This window comes from Erpetoichthys calabaricus, chromosome 17 (genome assembly GCF_900747795.2).
Source record: "Erpetoichthys calabaricus chromosome 17, fErpCal1.3, whole genome shotgun sequence".
Lineage (NCBI taxonomy): Eukaryota > Metazoa > Chordata > Cladistia > Polypteriformes > Polypteridae > Erpetoichthys > Erpetoichthys calabaricus.
Window position 1 is genome coordinate 18,714,929 of NC_041410.2, and position 21,110 is coordinate 18,736,038.

At 40.3% G+C, this 21,110-nt stretch overlaps 1 protein-coding gene across 1 annotated transcript in view; it reads left to right on the plus strand.

The window, feature by feature from the left end:
* Positions 1-19,498, plus strand: part of tex9 (testis expressed 9) — a 28,285-nt gene extending 8,787 nt beyond the window's left edge. Inside the window, exons 7-12 of the mRNA XM_028822925.2 lie at positions 1,950-2,116; positions 3,445-3,527; positions 9,043-9,216; positions 11,751-11,885; positions 14,113-14,247; positions 17,969-19,498. Coding sequence (XP_028678758.1) covers positions 1,950-2,116; positions 3,445-3,527; positions 9,043-9,216; positions 11,751-11,885; positions 14,113-14,247; positions 17,969-18,046 — 772 coding nt within the window. The 3' untranslated portion in view covers positions 18,047-19,498. The remainder of the gene's footprint in view (positions 1-1,949; positions 2,117-3,444; positions 3,528-9,042; positions 9,217-11,750; positions 11,886-14,112; positions 14,248-17,968) is intronic.
* The last annotated feature ends 1,612 nt before the right edge of the window (positions 19,499-21,110 follow it).

Sequence of the window (21,110 nt, forward strand, 5' to 3'; positions counted from 1 at the left end):
TTTTCCTGCCAGTATGCATTGCCGTAGTCGTTAGCAATTGTTAGTTTGCTGTTTCCAGCATTATTTGGCAAGGTACTCTAGGTGCAAATGAGCATTTTGATATAGTTTGGAAGGCCGTGTTCTCTGTTGTCGATTTTTGTTTGTTTGGTGACTGAAAAATAGCAAGATGCATGAGAGGATACTGAATGGTCACCAAGTGGACACTGATATTTTCAGGAAGGTAATGAATAAAGGTGAGGCTGTAAAACATGCTATAAAGGTTTTCAGTTTGCTTAGTAAGTATCAACCAGTCATGAACAGTGAGCATCTTGCTGCAATTATGGCTTATCGGCTAAGGTACTTGACTGTAAACTGCAAGATTATTAGGTCACTTCTCCTTACAATATTATGATCCTATCATATATGAAAATCACTTTGGGTTTTATTCACCATGGAAGACACTATAGAGTCTCCTTATTCAGACAGTGTGACAACATCTCCACTAGTTGCTAAGGCACTGGACTGCAAACCACAACCTGTCCTGTTTAAACACCGTCCGTTGTTCACTATATAACATTGACCGGATCACTTTATGTGCCTGTACTGTTATAAGAATATATTGTACGTACAGTTCAAGAGTTTCAACACAAAAATTAATCATCTGTATAGTATTTACATTTTTACAGTTGCTTCTGTACTGCATGACTGTTGGAAAAAGTATGGCTGAAAAGTGGTTATATTTGATAGGCCAGGAGATTAGAAAAGATTGAACAGGAGAGTCAGAGAATATTTGAAAAGACCGATTAAATGTGAGAGACAAAATATAGGGGGTTGAAAATCAGAAGGATTTTACAAAAACTGAGCACCAACATCGCAAAGCATTATCCAAAAATGAAAGTCAAAATACTCAATCTCATGGCTATGTCTTTTTCCCTGATTTCTGATATAAAAATACAGGGGAACAAAATGTATAAACCTTCAGTTCAGTACATGAAAGGTAAACAATTCTTGAAATTTTTAGAAGTAAGCGTATTGACTTTGCACATCACAATGCTGACAACCATGTGATTGGTGTTATGATTCAGTGCAAAAAAAAAAAAATAATAGCAAAAGGGTAAGAGGCCTCTGAAACACCCAAATAATCAAGCTGTAGTTTTCACTGACCTGCCTGAAGATAGGCCTCACCCCAGGCAGCCTGAGTCCAAACTCTACTAGCAGGCTTCAGCCTATCTGGATCCCAAAAATGGGGAAAAGTGTATAGCGGAGACATGTTGCATGTACAATAGACATACAAGTAAGAATTTTTCTGGACTCTGTACATGTGGCAATACTATTTTTGCTACTCCTATCAATTCCTCCTAAGTAACTTGATAGTTTTTTGGCCTATTGTGACCCCCTACTCGCTGAAAAGTGGTACTGTAGGGTGTAAGGTTGAAATTTTAAGGCACACCACTGAGTCAGAGTTACTTGAACGAGTCCTTTCACATATTAGTCATCACATGTAGATAAGTCAGTCAGTCAGTGTCCAACCCTCTATATCCTAACTACATGGTCACGGGGATCTGCTGGAGCCAATCCCAGCCAGCACAGGGAGCAAGGCAAGAACAAATCCCTGGGCAGGGCACACACACACCCACTCACCAAGCACACACTAGGGGCAATTTAGGATCGCCAATGCACCTAACCTGCATGTCTTTGGACTGTGGGAGGAAATTCGCACAGACACGGGGAGAACATGCAAACTCTACACAGGGAGGACCTGGGAAGCTAACCCAGGTCTCCTTACTGCGAGGTAGCAGCGTTACCACTGCGCCACCGTGCCACCCCCATGTAGAGATGTAGTACCTGCAAATTGTAAGTCACTTTGGAAAAAAGATTCTGCTAAATAAGTATGTAATGGAAGTGAGTTATACAGAATCAACAATTTCCTATTGACTTGTAGACATTTTTTTTGTTTTAAATCTTCTTAGCACTCCAGGGATCACCTTGGCAGATGATGTTGCTGTCCTTGAGGATTTGGTTGACTTCTCTTTGGCAAAAACCATAAGTAACATTGAGGAAAAACTGGGCAAAGGAGATGGAATGGATGATCCAGAGGATGATGTCATTCCTGGTGCTTGCAATGAAATGGGTTCAGGTGAGTTCTTTTTTTATAAATTTAATTATTGGTCCCGCTAAGCCTTTCACATTTTTTTTAATGATTTTTGCTAGCCTTGGGTCTGTGTTTTTAGATATGCCTAGGAAGGGGTGGGCAGCCAGTTGGCCTAGTAATTTGTAATGTCTGGAATTCCATTTATCTGTAAACTTGTTACAGCGTTCTGAGCCTGTACTCAGTGAAAAGCGCTATACAGAAGTAAACTGAACTGGATTGAAAAATGAATATTTGCACTTGACATGGCATTCCTACTGTAATTCCACCCACACCAACCAGGAATAGTGTAAAAAGATATAAAAGATACAAATAAAAAGATAAAGAAAACTCTACTTTCCCACTGGCTCTAACTATACAAATTGCTGAACCTATGTCTATGTGGTAGGGTGGCACTCCCACCACTTAGGTAGTCTTCACCATTATCGCAACTCATCTGTCTTTTTCCACCCTGGCTTCATTCTCCTGCCAGTAAATGCTTCCCCACAATTCTCTTCCAACCTATACTCTCACTTGGCCTGTGGCTTGATGCAACTCCAGGTGCCACATCTGGCCAAGCACTAAGTCACCTCTGGTACACCAAAGCCAGAACTCCTCCTACTGGCCTCTGGTAAGCCTTCAACCTTAAACTGCCATTTCCTGCTTTTTTTTTTTTTTGCTGTTTCCTTTTGTTTTAAAGGGACAGCACTGTTTTATTTATTTCCACTCCAGACTGTTTGGCCATTAATTCCCCGGACTCCTCTGATGTGGCACCTCAGTCCCTTCTTTTACAAGATTTTAACAACTGCTCTTATCTAGCAGGCAGGATACCTTGCAACCTCTTGTTAGCCCTCCATCCCCTCTGTTTGTCTCACTCAGATTTAAGAGTAAGGCACCCTGTGTACCCACTATCTAGCATCCTAAGAAGTCATTGCATGTTTCTTCACTGTTTTTCTGCTCTGCTGCCTCTGCCTGTTGTCCTTTTGGTGCACCACATCTGACAGGGTCTCGAGGCCTTCTTTCAATCACTAACATGTCCAAGACCTTTGATTTTGCCACAGTTGCCTCCTCTCACGCGGTCTCACCTTCTGGTACCCCATCCCATCCTGGCAATGTTCAGTCCCCAATAATCTGTTACCAATTGGGCATCCCTTCAAAACAGACATGAGAGGTTCTCATTTTTGTACTGTACTGCTTCATAACATCAGTTCAATTAATAACAGCATTGGAATAAATTTCCAATGTGCAAGATTAATTCATAATAAAATTTGAAAAAAATCCATCTGTTTTATAACATACCTCAATCATAAAGTACTGTTTTATCCTTCTTTATCTAGAGTCACAGATACGATTTCTTAAAGCAAAGCTGCGAGTGATGCAGGAAGAATTAGACCGGCTTACTAATGAGTGTAACAAGAAGGTAAACACATTTTTCACTTTACAATTAGCATTTTGTAAACCTGCTATGAGTTTTCGGATTGTCCATTTAAACATATAGCAGAACAGAATTCCTCTCTCCCACCTACAATGCTTCTTATCATTCACCTTTAGTTTTTTTAGCTAATGCCATTATTGAACACGATTTACATATAATAGGTACTGGACTGGCAGCTGAAAAGAGTCTCAGAGAAGAAGTAAAAGAGTTGGAAGATGAGCATTACAGGGTAAAGCGAGTAACGAGCTGAAGAATACAAAACTCTTACACAGTGAGCCAGTACCGTTGATGACAACTGCTTAACAAGCTAAAAGTATGGTCACTGTGTTGTGCCCTAGATGGGAAAAACCCACCACAAGGGCAAAGAAAACATGACCGGGAGATACACTACCAGTGAAAAGTTTTAGAACACCTCAGTTTTTCCAGCTTTCCTTTCAAATTTAATCAGTTGAAATGCAACGAATGACTTAAAATGATAAAAAGTAAGCAGTAAACTGCCAGAAGTTTAAATTTAAAGTTTAGGTTAGAGAGAGAGAGAGAGAGAGAGAGAGAGAGGTTAGGAGCAGGCGCTGATACAGCGCATTGCAACACCCACCACATGACAAACCAACTCAGGATCCCAGATTAGGACCCGAGTGCAGCCATGCAAAGGGTGACACCTCAGTACCACACAAGTTCAGAGGTTAGAAACAACTGAAAAAAAGGAAATAGCAGGTTTTATTCCTGCCAGTTTCATAATCAAGTCATTTTTACTTTGAATGAATCTCATTGTTTGATTAGCTGGTCTTTTTTCTTCGTCATTTCTTTTTAAGTATTAAACAATCACAGTGGTTTCATTTTTACATTTATAAGACATTTAGAAATGTTTGTATTTTTGTAATCACTTTAAGTGATTAGCTGTCTTCTGATGTTTTCCCATTAATTTACCTTTTTGCTGTGGACTTTGTTCCCTTAATTATACCCTAACATACTGACAATTAACAAAGGAGTGGAGTGGACGCAGGGACAGACATTACTGAATGCTCAAAGGCTGCAGACCTAATAGTGAGGTCATTAGTAAGTAACAATTTAAATAACCATTATGATCTGAAATCATAATGATGAAAAACTTAAAATACATGATAAAAACACTAACTAATCCTAATATAATATATATTAATGCTTCCTAAATACAGTACCTATTAAAATGGAGTGAACCCACTCTAAACACTACACCATCCAAATTGGGATATAACTGCTTGTTTAATTAAGGTAGGAGTTCAATTAAAAGCAGAAATAGTTGGAACAAAAACCTGCTGCCATGGAGGGGCTGCCAGGACTGCACTTGAGAAGCACTGATATAGAGCTTTTCTTTAACATACAGTGCGTTCTGTTACATAGCATTTCACATCTGCCATTCCTTTAGTGATTTTCATTACCATGCATTACATAGTACTTTGCACATCTGTCTAAATATCTATCTGATATAGTGTGCCTTTCATATTTCTTTATCCATATTCATTAGGTAATCAGTTTTTTTATGATATTTTTCATTTATTAATCTGTCATATTCTAGTTTATATATTATCTTTTAAAGTAAAGCACACCTTAATACTGTATTTTTTTTTTTATATAAACAGTACAGCACATTTTATTATCAGCATTCATTTAAATGTTGCATAATGAGGGCTTGTTAATAGCCAGTAGAATTTGCAACTGCGTGATTTACAATTTCACTTTCTGGGCCACTGGAGGGCGACAGAGTCTGTCAAATTTTTGCATTTTTCCAGCACTAGGCATCCCAAACAGTCTTGTCACTCATTTTTGATCCTTTCATATAACATTCTGCATTAGAAAAGGAAATGTATACTGTGTATATATAATATATATATATATACTAGTCATTTAGCCCATTACAATAACGGGCTCTAGAACAGTAGTGCATAAACATTAGTAGGGACAGTCTATATTAAATGGCAAGGGACTTTGACCTCATTCTTTTTGTCGGTCGTATTTTTCTTTCTTTCAACCTTTCTTTTGTTGATGTTTACTTGCTGAGCTGACCGTTCTTCGTGGGCTGCCGCCTTGTATTGTGTGTCTTTAATTTTCTGTGACAGTAATACTGTCTTGTACGGCTCTATTCAATAAGGGCGCGTAGATAATTTAGTTCAAATGGCTCTGGAATATGTGAAGAGCAACAGATGCAGATCTTTATTTACGCGCGCCTTTATTCGCTGCGCCCAATTGAGGTCGTCCTTTTGAGGCTCGCCTTTTTGTGCGTGCCCTTATTGATGGATACCGTCTTGTACATCCGTAATATACGTCCGTAATATACCTTTAATTTTCTCTGGCGGTAATACAGGCGTGTGCGTCGGTAATATGCCTTTAATCTCCTCTGACAGTAATACTGGCTTGTATGTGGCTGTAATATGCGTCACTGTATTGTGTACCTTTAATTTCCTCTTGCAGTAATACTGGTTTTGTATTTCCGTAAAACGCCTCTAACTTTCTCTGACAGTAATATCGCGCATAGCAGCGTGCCCTGCGCATGCGCACTTCACCAGAAGACACCCACACATGGACACCTGGACGCACATAGGAATTTTATATATATATATATATATATATATATATATATATATATATATATATATATATATATATATATATCCATATTACTAACAGAGAATGCTAAACCGGATGATGGACGCAGGCACATCCGGCAATGGGCCGTAGCTGCAAAAAGACGTACTGCGCAGGCGCAAAAAGAGTCCGCGAGAGTCGGCTGAGGAGCCGAGAAAGGCGGACAAAAGAGGGCGAGAGAGGCGGATGAGGGGCCGCGAGAGGTGGACAAGACCACAGAAAAAAGGAGTGAGCACAGGAAAAATGGAGAAATGAGGCATTGCACACGAAACTAGACCCAAAAAAAAAAAAAAAGAGGCTCGCTTACAACAGCAGGGCACCCCCCTTACCCCCCCCAAAAAAAAGAACACAAAACCACCCCACAGACCCTACAAGCAAGGGACGGGACACACACAAAGAGGGGGATTCAACAAGACACAGGAACACAAAAAGAAAGAAGACGCTCGCGCGACAACAATGCTCAACCCCCCCCCCCCCCCCCCCCCCACACACACACACATCCATAAGAAGTGACACCCAAAGCCAAATATTCTGAAGTGAACATCAACACCTTCACACTAGACAGCATAGGTGTCAGCATTGGTGGATCTCCTTACAATAAAGCACTATTAACCGTTCAACTGCAGAAAAGGAAACATATTAACAGTGACTGCGATCCTCCTTATTACTTATCCATATTTCGCATGCTGAGAAAGAAACAAGTCATGAATACACGGTCATGGGTACAAAACGAAAAGGAAAGGATAACAGGAACAAACACACGAACACGAAAGAAACAACAAAATAGACGGCTATGCAGCATAGGTGGATCTCATTACAATAAGGCACTATTAACCGTTCAACCGCAGAAAAGGCTCCATATTAACAGTGAGTGCAATACTCCTTATTACTTATCCATATTTCTAAAAGAAAAAATGTCTCGACTCCAAAAACGCAAAGCTCAACTAAAGCTTCTAACTAACGATGTACCTAAAAGTAAAAACTTTATGAACTGCATTAGATCCTACAGTAGTTCATTTCCTGTTGCATCTACCGGAGTAAATATCAGGCCACCAAAAGGCAATGGCCCATACTGCTTTCGCATATGTGCACAAATACTGCATCGCATTGGAACAGTGCACCCTGAGACAAATCAACAACGCAAATATGCAAAAATCTACATCCTAGATCCACATGACGCAAACTATCAATCAAAGTGCTGCATCGCAACAGTCACGGATTCAAAACGAAACACCTCCCGTCTCAGACATACGTTAATGGCAGCGAAGGCTACAACGGGCTTCTCACACAGCACAGACAAATCGATTACAGCTCCAAAACAACACGTCCCAAATACTACACATGCAACAACGCGCCTCTCAAACGGCACAAGCAAAACATACACCAGGAAAATTCATTCGGATTAATGAATGTCATTTGCAATCATTGTCATTCAGTTCACTTCCCTGAAGAAACAACTGGCAATACAAGTTATACATTTACACGTTGTTGTCAAAAGGGTCAAATTAGACTGCCTTCTTTACATTCATATACTGAATATCTACAGAAGCTTCTAACTGACGATGTACCTGAAAGTGAAATCTTTAGCAACTACATTAGATCCTACAAATCGGTATCCACTATGAACATTAACGGTGGCACTGCACGTGACATCCGTCTTGAAAAAATGTTTATTGATGAATGTTCAATGGCATGAAGTCACTTACTCAACACCATTCATAAACTTCTACAAACGTTTATGAATAATAATATTCGATTTGGAGGAAAGGTACTTTTATGAGGAGGAGATTTTAGACAGTGATTAGCTATTCTTCCAGATGCCATGCACTCAGCTATTGTTCAATGCACCTTAAAATACGCAGACAATTGGCATTGCTTTCAAAAGATACAGTTAGTAAAAAAGATACGATGTCCAGAACCACATCATAACAATTGCTTATTACAACTGAGAGATGGTACACTCACCACTACAGATGGACTTCAGCCACAAATTATTACGATTCCTCAAGCCTTTATCTGCGACGACTTAGTTACAGAGAGATTTGGAACAGCAATCTCATTAGACCAAATGCCCCTTTTAACACAACGCACTATATTATGTCCAAAAAATATTAATGTGGAAACATAAATACCCAAGTCATTCCATTACTTCCTGGAGAGACACAACTCTTTCTAAGCTCTGACAAACTTGACTCTGATCACAACAATAACCATCTTCATTTACCTTACAAGTTCTGAGCTGGAATTACCTTTTACACTTAAACGGCGTGTACAAAGAAATTTTCAAATAAACCTTTACACTGTGCCACACACTTTATTGTTTGCTTTCTATTTGCATCATCTACACCGTCACACTATTCTATATCTCATTCATACATCACGCTCTTTGTCATTCCCAACACCAGGGGTTGGCGAGCGAAGCGAGCAGGGGGCGGAGCCCCCTAGTATATATATAGAAGCCTTCTGGGTTTCACTGCTGTGGAACATCAAGGTTTTATGGATTTTTCTCACCTTGATCTGGGTTGTCACTGTGTTATAATATTTCTAGCTTGTCCTTCATAGTTCAAGAGTGCTTTGTTTTATTGTATTATAGTTTTTTTTTGGTAGAAGGATTTAGTTTAACTGCGGTGGGTTGGCACCCTGCCCAGGATTGTTTCCTGCCTTGTGCCCTGTGTTGGCTGGGATTGGCTCCAGCAGACCCCCGTGACCCTGTGTTCGGATTCAGCGGGTTGGAAAATGGATGGATGGATGGATTTAGTTTAATGACAGTATTTGAAAATATCAGCAACATTGTTTAATACAAATATTGTGTTTTGTACCTTTAAATACTTAAATACCTTTAAATACCTTTAAATTAGCTTACCTCTGTCTGCTCTAGGATGATGAGATTAGCATATTAAGTGGTAAAGTGAAAGAAATGGAAGAGGAGCGTTCAAGGCTGCAACGAACAACAAATATTCAGCAGACGCAAGTTGAAAAATATAAAAGTCTTGCAGAGGAGAATGGCAAGAAGAGTGATGGATTCCAGCATCAGCTCTCTGCTCTGCAAAAGGTATGTATTTCACAAGTAAGAAACAATGAACCCTTGAAAGTACCCTGGTCTAGTCCATCGACTGGGTGCAGTGGTACCAGTCACCCTTCCTGTGTTCCCTCCCTGAATTCAATGAGGGTAAAGGGAGTACAGGCCCTGTGAGGCGAGTTTGGGTTATTTGACTTTTATTATCATATAGTAAATCTTTCCCATTTGTGAGTTATGCTGTGGAAAGACACACGGCCCAGTGTATGCATGTTTCTTTTTGTAGCTTTCATTTTAGTACAGTGGTTTAACAGGCTTCCTCGAAAGAATAACTTTGTTTTACCTGATAACATTACAAGGTGCCCCACATTTAAGGAGGATGATACGTAGCCAGTCTTCTTAGACTGCACATGAGTCTGCTTATGCAAGATGGAAATGAACCCTTTACCAAAGGAATGCCTGGCATGGCCTCATGAGCATGACTTGCTTGATGCTGGAAACTGAACCCTAGCTATAGTTGGTGGTAATCTGGCACTTGACTTCTTGGAATTTTGAGAATGCCCTGCAGACAGGATGAATGGAGGGCACTTCTTTCTTGACATTTATTCCTTGACTTCTGTTCAAACAATTTCCAGCATCTCTCTTAGCCTCACAGTGGATTAAACTTACCCTCTTTTTCCGTGTCCTTTCAATTCTAAATTTCATCTCATTTACTCATTGGTTTCACTATGCTAGCACACTATGAGGTGATGATTTTGCTCAAAGGGTTTTTTAGGAATGATGCTGGTTCAGCCTAATAATAATAATAATAATTCTTTGCATTTATATAGCGCTTTTCTCACTACTCAAAGCGCTCAGCAATTGCAGGTTAAGGGCCTTGCTGAAGGGCCCAACAGAGCAGAGCCTCTATTGGCATTTACGGGATTCGAACTGGCAACCTTCCGATTATGTGCATAGAGTGGCTTCACTGTGTGTGCAGCATTGTGCAATCTAGAATAAATGGCAGCTCATCTCTTCTAACAGCAGGCTTCTAGTCACAAGGTACTGCGTCTGTGATGATACTGGCTTTAATTTTGGAAGTATCTGTGATTAAGTCTGATATAATATTGTTCTCTTAGTCACCTTGGATTTGCAAGATATACTTGCATAATGGGTGAAGACTAGCGTTTATTCATCTAAACTCATTTCTGATGTTACTTTAGTCAGGTGTTGGCAGCTGCGGGTGAAAACTAGTGGAGATGACTAATTGTGTTACATCTTAAAGGCACAACATGTATTGGTGGAGATAATGGAAGAATTAGACTGTTTCCACTTTGTTTGAACCAGATCAGCTATTGCCATGTTAAATGCTAACGAATAAGAAAACTTCAATTTACACTACAAACTTTCCTACATTCACCAGAGCTAGCATGCTTGGTTGTTGCAGTATTTTATTTTTTGACTGGCTGGTTCAAAAACAATAGACTTGGTCTAGATGGCATTGCATAAAATATTATTTTAATCATCTTGGACATGATATTAGCTACTAATGGAGAGGCCAATACCTTCATGCTGAACATTAATTTACATCTGCTTCTCTACCTGGCATCCTCAGTGTACGAGGTCAGACACAAAAAAAATGAGACTGTGCCTGTAACTCATTTTTATTTTAACAAATTAAGAAAATTAACCATGGTCACCTTTAAAATAGTTCCCTTCTGAGATGACACACAACTGCATACTGCCAACGTTCAAAGCAATGCCACAGATCATTTTCTAAAAGACTGTTGAGGATCTCTGTTGTTTTTGCTTTGACATCTTTTACAGCTAAACAATGACAGTGTATATACAGTGCATATATATGTATGGATGAAATTTTTCATTTATTGTGCGGGGCTCTTTTTGTGGGACCTGGTTCAGATCCACCATTTGCAGTTTTGCACTATGTGGTCCGTGGTAAATCTGACGATGCAGAATTTTTGTGGTAACCCCTTTCATTGATGCTGTAAGTATGGGCTTATTTTGCCTAATGGTTAATCTAGCCTTGTCTTTACCCCCTTACATATTTTCTACAAAGGTTGCGCAGACTATCCTAGATACATCTTTAAAAAATATAAAAATGAATTATTCTTAATAAATTAAACTCAAGTGCATAAAGGAGCAGTGTAATGCCTTTACAAAACAGTAAGCAACTTGAAAATAACCTATACAGTACTAATAAATATGCATAATATTTAATGAGCAAATAAAATTACGTATTTGTACCAAAATGGAAAGACGTTTAAAGTTATTTTTGTTTTGCTTTTGTAAGCTGTGAAATTTTGCTCAATGTTAAATGCAATCCAGGTGTATTTTTCGTGTAGTGTAAAGTTTGCAGGGGTGAAGGGGAAGGTGAAGCTGATTGGCACCTCTCTGCCCTTGACTTGGATAACTTCCTGCCTCCTTGTAAAGGTTCTGTGCATGAGGTTCGGTATACCATGTTGTGACTCAGTCAGGCTTTAATTATTTTTCATTAGGTAAAATAGTAGGTTTTCTTTATAGCAGTTAAGAACTAATGATTGATTTTATTAATTTTGTTTTTATGATAAAAGGAGCTGGAGAATCACAAGAGAGCGCAGAAACAAGCAGCAACCACCCATGGAGCTACTGAAGTGCGGCTAAATAGGGCCTTGGAAGAAGTGGAGAGATTTAAATCTGAACTGAACAAAGTGAAACAATGTAGTAAGGTAAACATGCCGCACTGTGATTTAGTGTGTTAAAGGATAGTTGGTCACTTGTGCCGGGTAGAAGTTACATAATCTGATGTCATTCCAGATATTCATATCTGTGGCATGCAGTGTGACGTTGCACTTACTTCTTCATGACAGAATCTTCACAACCATGTCAAAATTCTGTTCTGTGGAAGAAAAAAATATTTTTTTAAGACTCTTTAAAATCTAAAAGTGATGTTGATTAATAACGTATCGATGCAAACTTTGCATGACAGTAGAAGATTACGTTCCAAGCCAGTAAATGTGCTCACCTTTATTGAGATCATTTTCAGAGGTGGGCATAGCCTGCTGTTCCTGCCTCACATATGCAGCGTCCCACTCCCAGTCGTTAACCATGTTCAGTTTACATATTCTCTTCATGTCTACAGTACATGGGTTTTCCTTTTTTGGCAAATCAGTTTTCCTGATTTCCCCAAAGATGTGTATTAGGTCAATTGTTGACTCCCAGTTAGCCCACTGTGATTGTTTGTATGCCTTTTCATGGACTGGTGTCCTGTCCAGGTCGGTTTCCTATCTTGCACCTCATGTTGCAAGGATGCGCTCTGCCTTCCTTTGACCCTGGGCTGCATTAGGTGGGTTTGAGAATGTCTGCAATTAAGTGATACCCAAAAAGAAACACAACACTAAGAAAAGCCTGCTACCCTACTGGACCAGTCGATGCCAAAGGTTAATTTGTTTGTCGGGTGACGTTGTCAATTTAAGATTTGGGCTCTGAGAAATCACATTTTACAATTTTATTGCATACCAGTAATGGCGCACTGCACTAACGTGCAGTGAATACTCTTGACTTGAGCATTCCTAGTTTTTGTACTCTTTTTCTGTACGTTTACCATTCGTTTGCTCAGAGGTTGACGCGCTTGCTGCTTCCTGAGCTGCTCTACTTTTCTCCACCCTAGCGGCCCGCTTCTTCTTTTCTTTCCTCTGCATCTTTTCACGGTAAAACTGATTAAGCCAGTGTTTGTGTTGCAATTACTTAGTACGTTTTCTTCAGTTTTTCACTTAAGCTGGCACTTAACTCTTCAATCTGCCTCAAGGATGATTTAAGATATGAAGAGTGGCGGCAAAAGTGGTAGGGATGAGAATGGCGCCCATATGCATACGATGCCCTGCTGGCCGCTGCCGAGAGTTGATTCTACAATAAAATAGAATAAAAAGAATGCGGAAAGTGGATAGTAGATGTCACGTAGTATATGTGTACCAAATTTCAGGTCAATCGGTCAAACGATTTGCGAGCTACAGGTGATTTTAAATTCCTGGACAGACAAACGGACAACCACGGTAGCGTATTATATAGGAAGATTTTGTGTATTTTTAATACTGTTCTTTTAAACAATGTTTCAATTACTGCATTTAGGTCCCATTCTGATCTTGTTTTTTCAGATACTGCTATCAGTTGTGGTCAATTTTCATGGCCATGGCCATATTGTTTATACCTGCATTGCTATCCAAATAATCTCACACACTGACTTCATCGTGTCATTGTATTAAAGATGGCAATGCAATTGCTTATTTGTCTTTTTTGGGATAATTCTGTTTAAAAAAAAAAAATAACTCTTAAGTTCAGTGATATCTTTAGAAAAGTCTAATTTTTACTTAGGAATTTCTGGCCTTGTATTTTTTGGTTTCAGTTTTGGTTCACAGATTCTTGGTTTTGACAATTGGTATTTTTAAATTCCTCTTAGGATTTTTGACCATTGCCTGTTCTTTGATTCCATTTTGCCTGGTCCTTAATTAACATTTCATTTTCTGATCACTTTTTAATTTTCTCATCAAGATGTTTTGCAAGACCCTAACATGTGAGGAAGCTTGCCCACTTGACCACTTTCTCATTGCAGTGTTCAGGAAGTGTAATATAATGCTTCTATTTCTTTCTGCTTCCTGATTGTCTCCTTTATCATTACTCCCCTCCTGACCTGACCTCAGAGTCAATATGGTGTCCCGCACTGTACCTGCACTGACGTGAAGTATTCTTTAGGTGAGAATGTGGGTCATCCTCTCTCTCCCTCGCTCTATGGCATTTGATTCATCACTCGCTAGCCGAACCATGCATTACATCATGAAGGAGAAGAACATGCTTTTCAAACAACTTTATCAATTTAATTTATTTGCTGCAGTTTGCAGGATTGTAAAATGTGAGGCTCCCACTCCAGATCTCTGTATAACTCCAATGTTTTTTCCTTAGGACACTGCTAACCAGGAGCATCACAAGGTGGAACAATTAAAGGCTGAAAATAAGAAGCTCGAGAAGCAGAAAGCAGAATTGATGACAGGCTTTAAGAAACAACTTAAACTGATAGACATTTTAAAAAGACAAAAGGTTAGTATGTCACAGAGCTCAGAATTCTCCCAGAGAGTTTTTATTTCACTGTACCAATCTGTGATGTTCTACCTCAGATGAGAATAGGTAGCTCCTAAGTTACTGATTTCACAGAACCACCTCCATGGTTAGATGTCCCATGTGGTCCCCAAGGTGTTGTGATTTGCTATTACAAAATAACAAAAAAGGGCACAGGCCTATGAAAAGTACTAAAACCAAACCAGGGACTTCACTGGTCTGCCTAGAAACAAACTTCACGTCTGTGCAGCCAGACCATCAAAAGCAAGAGGCAAGCTTTCAAGCCTGCAGAGACCAAAAATAGGACACTGGCTTTAAAAGTTCAGAAGTAATTTCAAATGTCCCAGACTGTAAATCCTCTGGCTTGGTAATATAGGGCCAATGCAAATCTTTATAAATGAAGAATTTATTTGTAAACAATCAAAAAAAGAGCAAAAATGAAAACTGGAAAAATATGGGCAAGGAGATCTGCATAACAAGGCAATCTGATGCAAACGTCCAAATCTGAAACCCTAGAAACAAAACAAAAGGTCACGAAAATAGGAATTTCAACTTCAATGCTATTGTGAATCTTTTGTCCACTGGGGGGTACAATTGGCACCCTTAAACTGAAAGGCTATGGGCGGCCCCTTAGCAGTGATGCAATATTGGCCTCGCCTCCCACCGAAAACAAGGAATGTATCCTTTAAGTACATATATCCATCCATCCATCCATCCATTTTCCAACCCGCTGAATCCGAACACAGGGTCACGGGGGTCTGCTGGAGCCAATCCCAGCCAACACAGGGCACAAGGCAGGAAACAATCCTGGGCAGGGTGCCAACCCACCGCAGAACACACACAAACACACCCACACACCAAGCACACACTAGGGCCAATTTAGAATCGCCAATCCACCTAACCTGCATGTCTTTGGACTGTGGGAGGAAACCGGAGCGCCCGGAGGAAACCCACGCAGACACGGGGAGAACATGCAAACTCCACGCAGGGAGGACCCGGGAAGCGAACCCAGGTCTCCCAACTGCAAGGCAGCAGCGCTACCCACTGCGCCACCGTGCCGCCCAAGTACATATATACAACACATAAATCTTAAATAAATAAACATGACAATATTAACCAAAATTATATAAAAATGAAAAGCACATGAAAACATGATAATTAAAAAAAGACAAATATAACAATAAAATAGAAAAAAAACATAAGCCAGACCTCAGACCCTGGCTGTAACACAGCACAAGGAGGCTGAGCTATGTCACCCATGCTGCTTGCTGACAAGAGAGTTTCTCTTCACTAAAAATATTGTAGTTCTGTTGTCCTCTTGCCAGGGCATTAGGCTAAGATCCTTCTCCAGTACCAGAATATTAAAGCTACATCCACACAACCTCGTGGACTACAGCATTTTTAAATGAAAATAATATCCATCCACCTGCATTTTCATATTGTTTATGAAAGTATTTTCATTCATGCTAAAACGACTGAAAAAGCATATGATGTAGACATTAGTGTACACTGGGCATGTGCACATCACTGGAAAAATCTTTGAAGGGATGGTAACACGACCAGCTGGGGATTTATCTCAAAACTGTAGTGACTGCTAAATCATTTGCCTTTTGTGCATGTATGCAGCATTCAAAATGTACAAACATGAATTAGATGCATACAGGTAAGCAGCACAACTGACGCCATGGAAAGGAATTCTTCTGTGTTCATTATGTGGGAATATGATTTTCTTACGTGAAAGGTGACCAATCAAAGTACGAGATATTTTAATGAGCAAGAGCCAATCAAGGTAAAGCTACATAATAAGAATGAACAAATCATAGCGCGATTAGAGTCTGCATTTTCATACGTCTTCGTTTTCACTTGTATTTTCAGAAATGGAGAGCGTTTTCAAAACTTTTCAGGGCTTAAAAAGACTGGTGTAGTGTGAACAAAAGATAAAAACGCAGACCAATGTCTGCATTCTTAAACCACTACATAGTAGTGTGGACTTAGCTTTAGATTTACTTGAGCAGTGACATTAGAGGCTGTCTGTTAGCATTTTGCAAATTTTCTGAATAATATACCTGATAGTAAAGAACACAAATACCTAAACAAAAAAAAAGTGATTGAAAACATAAGCTTATAACTGTAATCCATTCAATATGTTCTTCTAAACTCCTAACCCAGTACCACTTTTAGACCATATGTCACGTGAAAGACACTGATTTGTCGTGATGTTCTATAAGCTAGGCCCATTCTGTTTGCAAAATCTTCTGAAGGGAAGGCGGCCTCAAACAAAATCACAGGGGACCAAAAGAAGCCCATTTTGTTCTTAATAGTTAGAAGAGGATTGAATGTTATTTGCCCAAATATGGAATCATTACAGTGTCACTATGATGATGGCTTTGTAAACTTTTAACTGTTGTCACATATGCATGAATAGAGGACATTTTCAGAGCATGTTTGCTACTGTGGTGCCTCTCCGAGCCGGCGGCTGGCACTGTCCTTCACATCGTCTCCCCTTTTTGACCTCAAAAGGGAAGGTTGAAGGCAAAAGGAACGGTGATGGCATCACTTCCACTTCCCCCAACACTCTTGCCTGTTCCTGCCAGGATCATCTATATTACTAAACGAAGGTTGTATATATGCACGGATGCCAGACGCCAGAAGCAAGCCGTGCCGAAAGCGCATGCGCACAGCGCCTCAGCGCCCTAGAGTCAAACTCATCGGCTTCCCAGAGTCAGTAGGTGGCGCCCAAACAACACAACACAACTTGTAAACTAAACTTGAGGTAAAGCGAGCACGCCAGGTTGTATATACGGTATGCACAGATGCCAGAGGCCAGAAGCAAACCGTACACAGTACAACTGCCGCCCGAACGTAAACGCGCACACCACCGCATGTACAACTTTCATTTAGTAATGTAGACCTCCAAGCCCGGATCCGCCGCCATGGTCACTTCTTCAGCATGCAAATCCACCACTGTCAGCAAACAACTTCTAGCTAATAACACAGCCATTGAAAAACAAAAACGAGACCGCATGGATAAAAACAATGAACGAAGGCGTCTACAACACGCTTCTGAAATACCAGAACCAAAGGAGTCACGGCTCCAAAAAGAAACAGCTTTAGTACAAATATAAGTATTTAATTCAATGAAAACTTTCCCAGGATGCACCCACTCTCCATGATTTTTCATCCCTCCAAAGATCAGAGGGAACAGAAAGTGATTGCCATTCTTGGATTTGCGATTCTTTTGAGAATTGGGTTTACTGGTATTGAAGAATACCACCGACGGATAGAGTCAGTCAATCTGAAGAAGATGCCACTCCACAACTCCGGCTGGCAATTGTTTTGTAGATTTTGTTTTCTTGGTCAATTCATCTGCCAGTTATAGGGGGTTCACCATCCGGTGCCCTAACTCCTTATCTTTGTCTGGTTCTGTGTCTGGTTCTCATTCTTACACTGTACATACAAGTTAAACTCATAAAATCCTGGAATGTTGTGTAAACTGTACCCTGTGCACATGACAATACTACCCATAGGAATGTTCTGCTCTGACCAGCCCACAGGAGATGCCGTACCTCAACATGTATTGTAGCTAACTTTTCTTTCTCTTCCATATTATTGAATGTGTATAAATTGCTGCTAGGCTAGCATAGCTTGAGGAGGCCACTCAATGTTTAGCTCGCTTACAGACTGTTGTTATTTCTTTTTACAGATGCATATTGAAGCAGCTAAGATGCTTTCATTTACTGAAGAGGAATTTATGAAAGCACTGGATTGGGGAAACTCATGATACACATCGGTGACAAAGTTAAAAGAGGACTGAATGGCCAAGACCGATAATACATGACACCTGCTGTAAATATGAAACATGAAGTTTAAAGTCTGGTTACAGAACTAATGCAGGATTCTATTTGGATCAGCAGCGCAACAATATTACTTTTAAGGGCCAGCATCTATGGCAATGGTGGGGAAATCTTGAAGAGAATGGCCTAAGTCAGGGGTGTCCAATTCCAGTCCTGGTGGGATGCAGTGGCAGCAGGTTTTCATTCTAACCCTCTTCCTAATCAGCGAGTACTATTCACCGCTAATTAACTCCTTTTCCTTCTTTTTCATAGCCCTAAGGATTCAGTCCTTTGAATTGATTTGTTTCTTCATTAAATGGCAGCCAAACAGAAATGAGATATGAAACGACCCAACAGATGACCAGCTAAACTGGAACGTCAAACTCCAGCCGATTTCACTCCAACCAATTTCTTAATGAGAAGCCAATTCTTGCTGTTAATTAAAGCCATTATTGAATATCAGGACTTGTTGCTGCTCTCGTTCTGCCACAGCAGACTATTGATTTTCTGTTTTTTCTAAGACCACCGTCAAGATGTTTTGGTGACCTGAACAGACCAATATGACTGACACCTTCACCTTTTTTATTTTCTGGTGAGCTGTTTATATGGCGGCTTGTTTTGTGTCTCATTATTGTTTGGCTGCTCATTAAGGAAAAAGAAACAACTAAGGGGTCTGAGTCACGTCAATTAAAACTGAGGCAAAAACAAGTTAATCAGCAGCAAAAAAGGCTCACTTATTAAGAAGATGGTTAGAATGAAAACCTGCAGCCACTGTGGCCCAACAGGACTGGAGTTGGACACCCCTGACCTAAATGGTTCATCATATAATCTGTACTAATGAAGTTTGTGCTGTGCATTTGGCTTTGTATTAGGATGTCACAGTTAAATCAGTGCACATTTGAGAGAAAAAGAGAAATGCTAAATGTAGCTTGATTGAGTTATTTTAAAAGTTAAGCTATAAAAGTATTTTTCTCTTCTCTAAACAAAGGTTATTCCATTTTAAAATCAACATCTCTTCAATGTCCGACTGCAGCTCATCACACCTATATCAGTTTGTTGGATATCCCATTCCAAAAGCATGGCCATTAATATGCAGTTGCAACCTTTGTAGATATCCGCAAGAGTTTGGATTGTGTCTGTGGGAATATGGGCCCATTCAGCCTAAAAAGCATTTGGGAGGTTAGGTACTGATGTTGGACGAGAAGACCTGGCTCACAGTGGACGGTCCAACTCATCCCAAAGATGTTCAGTAGGGATGAGATTAGGTCTCTGTGCTAGCCATTCAAGTTCCTCCATGTCTTTTTGGACCTGGTCATCCTGGAACAGAAAAAGGCCTTCAACAAACTGTGGTCACAAAGTTGAAAGCACACCATTGCCCAAAATCTTTCTGTATACTGCAGTATCTATCTATCTATCTATCTATCTATCTATCTATCTATCTATCTATCTATCTATTAACATGACCCTTCACTGAAACAATGGGGCTTAGCAAAAACCCTGAAAACCCCCAGACCATTATCACTTCTCCACTAAAGTTTACGTAGGCATTATGCAGTCTGGAAGGTAGTGTTCTCCTGGTATCCACCATACCCAGACTGGTCCATCAGACCGCCAGATAGTGAAGCATGATTCATCACTCCAGTGAATAAGTTTGCACTGCTCTAGAGTTCAATGGTGGCGTACTTTACACCACTCCAGCCGACGCTTGGCATTGTGCATAGTAATTGTAGGCCTGCATGTAGCTGCTCGGCTATAGAAACCTATTTCATGAAGCTCCTAACATGCACAGTTCTGGTGCTGATGTTGCTTCCAGAGGCAGTTTGGAAAATTTGATGCCACATTTTTGGGTGGCCCCGTTTTGTGACTTTGCGTGGTCTATCACTTCATGGCTGAGCTGTTGCTGCCCCTCGGCACAGCCTCTTCACAATAATAGCACTTACAGTTGACCAGTGCAGGTCTAGCAGAACAAAAATTTTCCTGACTGACTTCTGAAAAAGGTGACCTCCTATGACATGGCCATGTTTAGAGTCACTGAGCTCTTCAGTGCTACCCATTCCAGTGCCAATGTGTGACGGTGGAGATTGCATGGCTATGTACTTGATTTTATGTAGCTGTTAGTAATGAAACACCTAAACTCAGCAATTTGGGGTGGGGTGGGCGGGGTTGGTTGTGTCCATATACTTTTGGCCATAGATTGTATTTCCTCAAAGGGAGACTTTATAAAGTACATCTATCTAGTACCATGTAGGACCCACTTTTGCCTCCTGAACAGACTTAAGTCCTCAAGGCATTGATTCAACAAGATGCCGAAATGAACTGAGGACTCCACACTTCTCTGCAATACTGCCAGGTTTGTGAATCACGACTCGAGGTGCATAGCACAACATGTTATCCATTTGGTAAGTTATTACCTGTGGCTATTAAAGGTTGCACTTGGTCTAGAACAATGCTTTAGAGACACTGTGGCATTCAAAAAACATTCACTTGGCCTTGAGAGTTCTAACATTCCCCATATCATTACACTCCCTCTGCTAGCCTGTAGCATCGATAAAGATCACATGCGGTAACGATGTTTGTGCCAAATTCTGATCTTGCCATCTCCACGTCAGAACAACAATTGAGATTCATCAGACCAGGTGACATTTTTTCTTTGTCTTCGATTGTTTAGTTTTCATGATCTCTTGGCCACTGTAGTTTCATATTCCTAGTCTTAGCAGATGTATAGTATAGTAAGTGTAACCCATCATGCTCTTCTGCTAATGCAGCCAATCTGTTTGAAGGTTCTACATGTTGTACATTCAGAGACATCCTTTTGTGCTCCACTATTAAAAAGAGCTGATGCTGGAGTGAATTACCGCCTTCCTGTTATCTTGAGGTGCAGCACGGTGGCGCAGTGGGTAGCGCTGCTGCCTCGCAGTTGGGAGACCTGGGTTCGCTTCCCAGGTCCTCCCTGCGTGGAGTTTGCATGTTCTCCCCGTGTCTGCGTGGGTTTCCTCCGGGCGCTCCAGTTTC